The 11938-nt window shown below is 31.2% G+C and overlaps 1 protein-coding gene across 17 annotated transcripts in view; it reads right to left on the reverse strand.

The window, feature by feature from the left end:
• LOC135216899 (serine/arginine repetitive matrix protein 2-like) overlaps positions 1 to 11938 on the reverse strand; it is a 622749-nt gene that overhangs the window by 96507 nt on the left and 514304 nt on the right. For 12 of the 17 annotated variants that reach the window (XR_010314960.1, XR_010314975.1, XR_010314977.1 and 9 more), the window contains 2 exons: positions 8529 to 8656; positions 582 to 1043 (listed from right to left, as the gene is read on the reverse strand). Coding sequence is in view for 1 of the 17 variants with exons in the window: in XM_064252445.1 (XP_064108515.1) it covers positions 582 to 1043; positions 8529 to 8656 (590 nt within the window). In the remaining 16 variants the exon portion in view is untranslated. The remainder of the gene's footprint in view (positions 1 to 581; positions 1044 to 8528; positions 8657 to 11938) is intronic. The other 5 variants (XR_010314982.1, XR_010314987.1, XR_010314986.1 and 2 more) reach the window with 2 other exon arrangements.

The raw sequence follows: 11938 nt of genomic DNA on the forward strand, positions 1-11938 counted from the left end.
GAAACCACAAATCTACTGAAATCCCAACTACAACTATAGTTAACTCCAAAACTCACAACAAGCCAATTAGAAAGGGGAAGGAGGGAATAACATGTCTAGAAATGCAAGCACTACAAGCACAATTTTGTTTCAGTCACCGAATGCGTTAGTGAGTTAATCTCAACTACGAAGACCTTATCTAATTATATCAATACTATACTATATATATATATATAGTATTATATATATATTATATATATATGATATATAGTATAAATATATATATAGAGTATATTCAACCCAATAAAGTAAGACTATGTATGTACTTCACATGATGCATTTGTTTACTACTGCATCAGTCTCTTTTTTTTTTATAAGAATCTAATCTGCATTCATTTCTCCAGATGCCTTTATGAATCAATCAAAATTCAAATTTTCCAGTACTGTAAGTTGAAGATTAGTCAGATGTAAAAAAAAGATACTAAACAAGATCTAAGGGTTCGTAAAGAAAGCAGTCAAGTCATTCTGTGCTCTGTGAGAACATCTACTAGTGTAGCATTCCTATACGAAGCATCCGTGGGTTAGCCAGCTTGCAAACTCACCACCAATAGTGCACCCAGCCCCAGTAAATACAGAAGCAGTTCTACGAGAATAGCGCGTGGAAGATGTGGGAGTGACGGCTGGTGAGGAAGAGGCCAGGTTGCCGCTACCACCGCTACTTTGATTTGCGGGACCCAGCGCAGTGAAGTTATCCCCAAACTCCCACACAGAGTAACGTGACTGAGATGTATTTGTGGGAGTTTTGTCAGAGGAATTAGAGGATGTGGAAGAGGGAGGAGCAGAAGAGGTGTCTTTGGAAGTCAAGGGTACAGAGGGCTCAAGAGGCTGAGGACTAGAGGATCTGACCCAAGAGAGGGCAGAAGGATGAGGGATCTTGCGTTCCAGTGACGAGTCACGAGACTTGGTCAGCCGGGTACCTTGGGTAGTAGGGGGATGTTTGTGGTAGGATGGGCTGCTGTCGTCCCAGTGAAACACTTCATACATCGAGCTTGACATACGCAGGTCTGTAACAACAACGCAGCACTGTTGAACAGACATGCAAGGTGCAAAGTTATGTACTATGCAGATGCAAATCAATTTGCACCTTGACACGACAGAAGCACTTTGTCTATTGTACTGAAGTTGTGGTGCAAGTAAAGTATGTGAAATGAACAAGTGCTAATGTTGCCATTCCAAACCCAAATGTGCTGTGTATAAATTTAGTATGCAAAAAATAACAATGTAATACATTGTGCTCTGATCATTCTTCAAAGAAAAATTATTGTGGAGTAATGCTCATCTTAATGTCAAGACTTTGCAAGACTGGAGAAATGTAATGTTATAGCTTTAGTAGGATTTTGTGTGTATAGCTTGTATTAATCCAAAACCCTGTTAAAAACCTTTATTGTTAATATTCCAGATTATAAAGCCCTTAACCAGCTCATTAAAAAATACACTATGCTAATTAAAGAGTTCCATTTTAACCCTTATAGCTGAAGGTTTTGAAAACCTCTTGAACTGTTAATTATTCCAATTACTACAGCATCCAATCTAACAAAATATAAAATTAATGATAACTAACATACATTCTAAGTTTTTTAAAACCTAACACAGTACAATTATAAAAATCAATTAACACTATTCTACACAAGACAATTTAAAAATATAAAGTAGTATATACAAGCCCAAAAATAAAAGCAAACTAAATCATTTTTCCAAGAGCTGAAACTAATCTTGCAATCTGCAAACAATCTAAACTCTTAAGAGAAAAATTGTAGGTAAGGTTCTTTAACTATGGCAGGAGTAGTTTAACTTGAACATTTAGAACAAAAAGGGCAATAATGGAAATGTAAAAAAGGTAAATACCATTTACTTTAAGTAGAATTATTTTTGGGAAATAAAATATCAAATTAAACCCAAAGTATCCAGAATAAAAAATAAAAATTGAAATAAATAAATTCATCAGTAAAATTAACAGTCATTTGTAAAACAGAAGACCTGTTCCCATAATACAGCCCTGTTGAAATAAATATACCTAAAACTTATTTCAACCATGACTGCATGCAAACATGTGCTTTTCCCCATGCATACTCACAACCAAAACGCCATTTCCTTCAGAGTTCTACCTTATAAATCACTTCATTAAGCAAAATAGGCTAATCAAAATCCATAAGCCAATGAGAGTAAGATTCTAGTGCAATAACTCTTGAAATAACTTCAGGTATTCATTTATTTTATTATATAATTCTATGGTTCAGGTCTCTATAATGAATATAAAACCAATACTACTGAATATGTAATTTGACACTTACAAGAATCTTGACGCTTTACACCAAACAAACCCCTTTCCTAGAGCCTGTAACTAGGGTCTACTGCATTTCTAACCAGTAGAGCAAATATAGAACAAACCCCTTTACTAGAGCCTGTAACTGGGGTCTAATGCATTTCTGACCAGTAGAGCAAATAAGTGACAGCAGGGTCTGATATTTAGCCTATCATTGAGCCACGAACAGTTTATACTCTACTGTTATGCTAGGTATTTTGACAGTGAAATGGGTCATGATTACATGTTAAGAAAGGAGCTAATTAACTGGTAAATTGCAAATGTATTTGCATCATATTACAGGGGCTTCTGTATTTAGAGAGAGAGAGAGAGAGAGAGAGAGAGAGAGAGAGAGAGAGAGAGAGAGAGAGAGAGAGAGAGAGAGAGAGAGAGAGAGATTTAAAATCAGATAAGTTTATAATCAAGGATGAGAAAGAGCAAATTAACTGTTAAATTGCAAATGTATTTGCATCATATTACAGGGGCTTCTGTATTTAATGAGAGAGAGAGAGAGAGAGAGAGAGAGAGAGAAGAGAGAGAGAGAGAGAGAGAGAGAGAGAGAGAGAGAGAGAGAGAGCGTTCAATTTAAAATCAAATAAGTTTATAATCAAGGATGAGAAATTCACTACAGTAATAAAGGACTGTTACACAATTTTTTCAAAAGAGGGCTCAAAACATCGACAAACTATTGTAGGAGGAATTTAAAATTACCATAACATGCACTATGTGATGAAATTAAGAAGCTTCTCCAAATAAATATAAGAAAAAATAGGCCATCATTTTAGGTGAAACTTGTTTTACCACTATGAAAATGCTGGAGATGGTGCAGGAGGAAAAACAGAAAAACTGATCAAATTGGCAACAATCAATTTGGTTTCAAACCAGAGAAATTAACAGAGACAGCCTTTATAATGAGGTATAAAGAGAAAAATATAAAGGAGTGGAATCTGGTAAGCAAAATTATTATAAATTACTAGTTCAACAAGACCATCAAGCCAAATTTTAGCTCTCAAAGGGCTCACCAAATCAATTTGATCTTCCGAGGTGAAATAGATAGAAGGTAAAGTTCAAGGCGAAGTATGTAATAATAAATTGAAGCAAACAAATAGAGTAAATGGCAAAAAACAGGTAAATTGAACTGAATGAACACTGAAAAAGCCTCAATAGGCACACTTCAGTGATACCTCTCTACAGGAAGTTTTGAGAAGGCATCTCACTGAAATGACTGAAACCAAAGACCAGTACTGTAACTAGACAGGAATTACATTAGCAAATGATACCAAAAATTTATTGAGCTAGAAATGTTATGTTAATTACAAAATAAGGTAAAGCATGAAGATACTGAAAAGTGAATTAAGAAAACATGATAAATGTTGGTGCCCAAGAATCAGCATTGAGCCCTTACAGATAGCAATAGCAAAGGAGCTACTATATTTGTGTTTTAACAGCATGATTAAAATAAATAGGCTAAAGAAATATTTACAAGTTTGAAGAATTAAATGGAAAGGATAAAACTGAAAAATCCTTGAAAGAAAAGCAAACTTCATGATCACCAGCTATTTAATATATTAGAAAGAACAACCAAATTAGTGGCTATGTGGATGCAGTGCAAAAAAAGTATGTGTAACAATAGAGGGTTGGACTGCCAAAATATAACGGTGTAAGATTTTCAATGACGAAACATAAGAGCAAATAGGAAAAGAGGTAAGATGCTCATCATGTGTTGGCAGAAAGGAAGACCTCTGATGATGTTGCAATACAATTCTGTTAACCTCAGGAAATACTAGAAAATTAACCAGGTTTTGAGATGGCAGAAAAAAAAAGCTGAAACTTACAATTTATGAATAAGAAATGCGCAACTAGTTAAACCAAGTAAAAAGAGGGTATAGTTGGTAAGAACTTGCATGGAAAATCACTTGCAACCATAGCTTCAACTCAATTATTCTGCTGGTCTGACCTACCACAGACTTGTTACAGCTCCAGTAAAATCAGGGCTTGCAAAAAAAAAAAAAAAAAAAAAAAAAAAAAAAATTCTTGTAGTAGCCAAGTAAGTTTTTGCAGGTCATGTCCTTTCAGCTTAAAAATGACACATAATGAAAACATAAACACTAAAACAAATAAAGTAAATGATGATGACTGCAGGACAGGTTTCTTACTTAACTACCATAAAAAAATACCATATTAAAAGTGCCTGGCCAAAACCATTTTCCTCTGAAAATCAGTGCCCTATCTAGCTGAATCATAAAAAAAAACTGGAATGAAACCCAAACGCATTTTAAAATATATCTGAATATTGAGAAACCACGGTTTTCAAGTTATAAGACAACCAGCTAGTGTTTTACATAAACTGCACTTTTTTCTAAATAACTGCAATTATGGCAGTAGTCATTTGCTATAACTGCAGCCATTAGTATTTTCTTAATCAAAAACAAAAACAAAAATGAAATATTAAGTAGCTAAATTTCTTAACTTGAAACAAGCTAACACCCGTACTTTTCACGAGACATTCACCCAGTCACCTGATATGTTTTATATGCAGCACTGTAATGTGTAATGTTTGGAAACACACACAACTTCTCTGCTAACTAAAATAACTTCCAGGAATAAATTTCTAACACTTCTCACCTTTGCAATATGCAGTACTCAAAAACAATAATTCGGTGTTTTAATAATAATGATAATTCTCAGTACTAATAAAGTGATTGTTGCCTGAATAGACCAGTAATTTTCAAACATCTTGCCTCTTTAAATTAAATTACAGTAGTAAGACTATAACAAATTCATGAATGCATCTCATTTTTTACAGACGTCTCTCATAATTTCAACTCTAGGTTTGGGATAAATTATGCTTTTCAATTTCAAGAAGCTTTAATCTTATTAAATCTAGATATCTGCCAACTTTTTGCAGTGCTTTTAATTTCAGCTTAGGGTAGGAATGACAAATTAGGGGTCACAATCAATGTCTGCTTCTCTATAGCTTCTAACACTCCTTAGAATTCTTTTTCTTTCTCCATTATTGATTATATAGTCTATGTGGTTTCTATGGCTGCTACCTGGATTTGTCCCAGGATTAGAAAAGGCACCTTTAATTATAAGGTTATATGCAGTACAAAACTAGTGAATTACATTCCATTGTTGTTTACAGTCTCTTCCAGGCCTTTTTTGCTCATCACATCCAGCATTAACAATAACATTTTTTATTTCCATTAATGTGGGATAACTCATGGAGAATTCATTGGGTAAATGGAGTTCGGGATACCCAGTTCCTACAGACTTGTAGTTCTTATCTAACTAACGCCAATAACCCATGACACTGCCAACTAGTTTTTAACAAAGATCATTCACTACGCATCCAGTGTTGAAGCCAAGGAGACAAAGCACCTAATGCCTTGACCAAATGTATTGAGGTTGGGTCTTTTCTAAACTTTATTTTTTCCTTTGCTTTGTAAACTTATACCGATTCTATATGCTATACAAGTTTTCTTTGTTTGTACTTGGTTTTTGAAGGGGGTTGAAGCAATCTCCATTTCCATTAGTGGATCATCAATGCGCTAGGGGTAGTATATGATTTATGCAATGTTTTCTTAAATTTTTTTTTATGAAAAAAGCTTATTAATTTTCAAATATCAATATAATGTAAACAGCAAAATATCAATAAAATAAATTAAAATCCAGCAAAATCAAAAAACAGCTTATCAATGTACATATGTATTATAACAGTAGACAAGAGAATATTTTTCACTGATGATGTTTCATCTCTAATCACCATAAAAAAAAATATATATATATATATAATATATATATATATATATATATTATATATATATATATATATATATATATATATATATATATAAAATATTACAGTATCATAAACTTTTATGTGCAAATTTAAAAGTAATTCAGGTAGTCCTCGGTTATTGGTGGCCTTGGTTATGCGTGATCCAATTTTACGGAGCTTGCCTAGCAACAACAATAACTAGTTTTTTTAAGCCAATATGCACTAGTCTCCACTTATCAGCCCCAATCCCTACTTAACAGTGGCACCTATAACTGTGGAATGGAGCTATTACTGGTTATTGTACTGCCGTCAGGAATTGAACCCCCCCTGATAGCCAGGGACTGCCTTAATTCCAATAAAACATTTGTTTATTTTAGCAACTAAACAATTATTTTCCTAATTCTTTCAGTAGTAGTGAGTGTCAACTGATTTTCAGAATGTAAATATTACAAATGTCGGGATGATTTTTTTAAATATACATTGTTCGTATTACAATGATATCAGATCAAAATAATAATAGTATAGTATAAATGGATTCTGTAAGTGAAAAAACATATTAGTGTGTTTACATTAATAATATTTGAAAATTAGTAAATCATTGTAATATGTACATATACCAGAGAATATTTTATCACTGTTAATTCCATTTGTAATTTGGTAATTTTTTTAATGCATATTTAAATACTTAAGTACTATACAGTATTTAACTCTACTTGTGAATTCCCACTTTTTCCCCTATCTGAAAAAAGATAATGGGACAGCTTCAATACTGTATGAGAGAAAATGGCTGACTGAATGTACGGGAGAGTTTAGTTTTCACATGTAGTTGTAAGCCATATATTTTTAAGGGTAATGTAAGAATGACTTGGAAATTATATTAAGAGGATTTAGGTGAAAGTTTAAGGTATACTTGGTGTTTTAACCATTAAAATAGGCAGTTATAAGCATTTTTTGAGGTGGGTCTTTGGTGTCTGAACTATTCAAATAGCCAGTTATAAACACTTTTAGAGGGAGATACCAACTTAACACAAATGTTCACTTAACGCAGGTGGTTGTGGTCCCTAACCCCACTGATTAGAGGGGACATACTGTAATTATATAATGCTCCTAATGGCTTCAGGGTTGTCAGTCAGTCAAGATCAGACTTCACATCTAACTCAACTATATGAGAAACTAATTCTAGAGTGAGGTTGCATGCTGTCCAACCTTACCATTCTTTATGTTTGAGTTATCAAACTCATTTTCAATGTCATATAAGGGGTCATCATCCTAACATAAAGACATGACTGTATGAAAGGATAAGAGGAGCAGACATATGGCAAGAAATCCTAGGTAACTTGGCTATAGCAGCTCAACAATGTTCATAAGATAGTTGAAGCGATTGTTTCCCATCCATGACTTACAACTAAAATCTGGAGTGCCCTAAAGGAAAGTGGGTCAAGGAAAGAGCAAAGATGAAACTTTAAAAAAATAAAGATTTCCACAAAAGAGGGTGAAAGAGGGTGATCAAGAAAAGTAAGACCTTTGTGGGGTGAGCAAGAGGAATAAAACAAGCCTCTCCTTTTAAATGGGGATTTTTACTATTTTTACTGTATTATAAACTTTAATAAAACCAAGAAGTCCCATTTCTAGGTTCTCATAGGGCTCGTGCAAAAGTCTGCTCTTACATGATGAACATTAGAGCAAAGTAAGAGTAGCTAAGTTGGATAAAAAAAAAAAAAGAAAAACAAAAAAGGAACAGTGAGCCTTCATTTGAGAAGAAAAAATCTATTGCTTCCTGGGTTGAGCCCCATCCTTCTATCTGCTTTTTAAAAATCTTATTTTATTTGGGCCTGGAGCAGAAAAGGCCATTAGGTTATCAATACCAATTGTATTTTCCCCAGCTTAGACCAATACTTCAAGACAAAAATAAACTTTTTAAAAATCTTATATTCTTTATATATTTTGAAAAAAAACTGGTCTAAACTACAACCTTCAACTTGCAGGAAAACATAGGCACTTGTGCAAGTAAACAGCAATCTATCAAGAACAAAGGCAAGAATATTAACTGTATCTTTCTCAACCTACAGTCACAACCATCTTATACAAGCGTTGTTTTAGACCATGGGCTCAACATACATACCTAAACTGACTGGCAAGACTCAATCTCTACACAAAGGAAGAGTACTAATACTTCTAATATTTCCTAATATATAAGCCTTAGACTGTACTCTATGCATTAAATGCAATGCTATTGATCTATTCATCAAGCTGAATTATGCTAGAGTCCATTAGAAAAAGTTAAAAACCTCTACTACTCATGATCATACTGAATAGTAATGTATTCTATATTCCCTAGATGACACGTACCAAACCTATTGCCTCCAATGAATTACATATATGAAAAACATTTCTGCATTTTCTTACCATCTGTTTTTCTGTCAAGGCTATGTGCTGAAGTAGCTCGCTTACGACTCAGATCCATGTCACTGCACTCTGAAGCACGTCTACTAATTGAAGTTTCTACTAAGTGGACGTTGGTAGTTGAGGTAGCCCTGAAAAAGAATGGCAAAAATTATAGTACCTTCAAGACCTTTTAAACTGCCTTTTCACCACAACTATATAAAGAAAATTTGCTCTTTACTCACTGACCTAATATAACACTAATAATAATATAATAAAATAATAATACAGTGAACCCTTGTTAAACTGAACCCCATTAATCCAGATATCAGATAAGATGGACATCCAAGAGTGTCAGCCGATTTAATTAAAATACCTATGTTCGTCCACGATTTAAGATAGTTACTGTTCCTCCGCTTGTCATGTACGTTTTCCTTTTTATAAATATACTTTTCATTTATATTCTTATTTTTATATATAGTAGTCATACCCCTACATACGAAAGTCCCTATGTACGAAAAATCCAGGTTACGAAGGCAAAGAGGAAGATTTTTATGCTTCTGTGTACGAAAATAATTCAGGTTGCGAAAGGGTGTACTGTAAAGTCCGAGATTCACCCAGGCCGCCGAGAACAATTTTAAAACTCGCACACTGCCAACTCAGTAGACTCGCCACCATCCTCCTGCTCTTAAAATGGTTCCTGATACTAGTTACTGCTGTAAGATCCTGCTCTCCTATTGGTCAGCATCTATCCCATCATGCATCTACGTAAGGGAGTTCCTCGACCATTTCGTTTCGGCAGCGTTATCGTACACACGTGGAATTAGTTCATTCACGTAGATTTAGTTCGTTAATGTAAATTCGTGTTAGTGATTTCACTTTCGTTGTACTGTAAGTTACTTTATCGTGTTGTGTGTCAACTTAATTACTTATGTCATTAGCCATGGGTCCCAAGAATGTTGCTGAAGTTCACGGAAAGAAGAGGATGTTTTCTATGGAGACGAAGATGGAGATAATCAAGAAGTGTAAATGTTTTCTGCCATTTGTTAATGTGTTTCATTAAGTTTAGTATTAATGTTTTCTGCCCTTTTTTAAAGTGTTTCATAAGTTAAGTGTTCATGTTTTCTGCCGTTTGTCCTCCTCCTCCTCCTCTGTCGCCACTTTTGGACATCACCTCACCCGAAAGGTAAGGTTCTAAATTTTACTACATATGTACATACAGTATTTCTTGTACCCTGTACACTAATACCCTTTATTTACAGGTACAGTAACAGTTAGGTTAAGTATTGAATGGTCCAAATTGTTGTATTTCATTGTTTATCGGTCAATTTAGCTTTATCATAAAATTTACTGTGGCGTTTTTGTAGGGCTTGGAATGAATTAGGCAATTTACGTGTAAAACGTAGTTCTGGATACGAAAAATTCAGATTACGAAGGCCGCTTCGGAACGGATTAATTTCATAACCTGAGGCACTACAGTACATATATACACAGTATGATCCCTAATTATGCAAGAATTTGGTCGATCCATGGCCTCGCAGAATTGGAAATTAGCATATTTCAAAAACACATACCTTATGGGAATAATTCCATTAGGGCCAAGGCAATCAGCAACTTGCTCAGTCAAACTTTTTTATACTACCCATTCCCAATACTTTCTATGTACTATATTGTAATTTTTTCTAATATGAAATTGTTCTTATGGATAAATAAAACATTGAAAAGGTTTTAATAACTTGAAAATTTTTTAACTTCAACACATCCATAGCTAAATTTGCACTTATTCAACTCTATATTTTTGGCATAAAACAGCATCAGAGGCATATAGTTTACCCTAATACCTACGTAATAACTCTCGATAATTTTTTTTTTTCATTTGCATAACCTTTATAGTTTGGACGGTATTTCCACAAATGTATGTACTCGTTAGACATAACAGCGCTAGCAGTGCTGTTAACTAAAAATTGTACCGTATAACTTCCTTAAAATACAACAGCCGTGAAACCGATTCGCCGCTAAGTGATTGCGGCGTTAGCTGGCTGCCTAGTATATATATATATATATATAATATATATATATATATATATATGTATGTTATTATATATTATTATATTTATTAATTATTATATATATATTATATGTATTTATATAATATATTATATGTATATATATTATACTATGTTATATATATTGTATGTATTGTATATATATATATATATGTATATTTATATAATATATATATATATATGTATATATATATAGTATATATAGGTACTATCTATATTTATATATAGTAATATATAGATATCTTATATATATATATGTATATATATATATCTATATATATATATATGTTATATATATTAGTATGATATATATATATATGTATATATAATATATTATATAGTATATATATATATCATATATATATATATATATATATATGTATCTATATATAATAATGTTAAGATATATAAGACATATGTAAGTATATATGTATTGATATATATATATATATTATTATATATATATTATATATACATATATATATATATATATATATGTACTATATATATGTTATATATATATATGTATTATATATATACTATATATATATACATGTATATATATAGGTACATAATATATAGGTATATATAATATATCTATATAATATATATATATCGATATAAGGTATATATAACATTATACGTATATTATATATATATATTATATATATTATATATTATAGATATTATCATATATTATGTAATATTAATTATATATGTATTAATATATATATATATTATATTATATATATATATTGTATGTATTTATATCTTATATATATAAATATATTGAAGATATATATATATATGTAATAGATATATATGTATATATATATAGATGTATATATTATAATAGGCATATTATTATCTATATCTATATATATATATATATATCTATATATATATGTATATATTATATATATATGTATATATTATATCTATATCAATCTGGTATATACAATATATATTATAGATAGATAGATTATTGGATATATACAATATATTTATATAGGCATATATAATACTATATAGTATATATCATAACTAATAGATGTATCTATGTAGATAACATATATATATTATATATTATATACATACTATTATATATTATATATATATATATATATATATAATATATATATTATTATATATATTATAGAATATATTACTATATATATAGTTATATAATATATATATATACAATAATTATATATATATACTTACAAACATACATTATATATATCATCATATATATATATATATATATATATTACAGACATAGATATTAAACACCCCCCCATATATAATATATTATATATAATATATATAATACTATAACCTATTTTAAATTATTTAGATATAACATAT

The sequence above is a fragment of the Macrobrachium nipponense genome, chromosome 19 (assembly GCF_015104395.2).
Source record: "Macrobrachium nipponense isolate FS-2020 chromosome 19, ASM1510439v2, whole genome shotgun sequence".
NCBI classification, from domain to species: Eukaryota; Metazoa; Arthropoda; class Malacostraca; order Decapoda; family Palaemonidae; genus Macrobrachium; species Macrobrachium nipponense.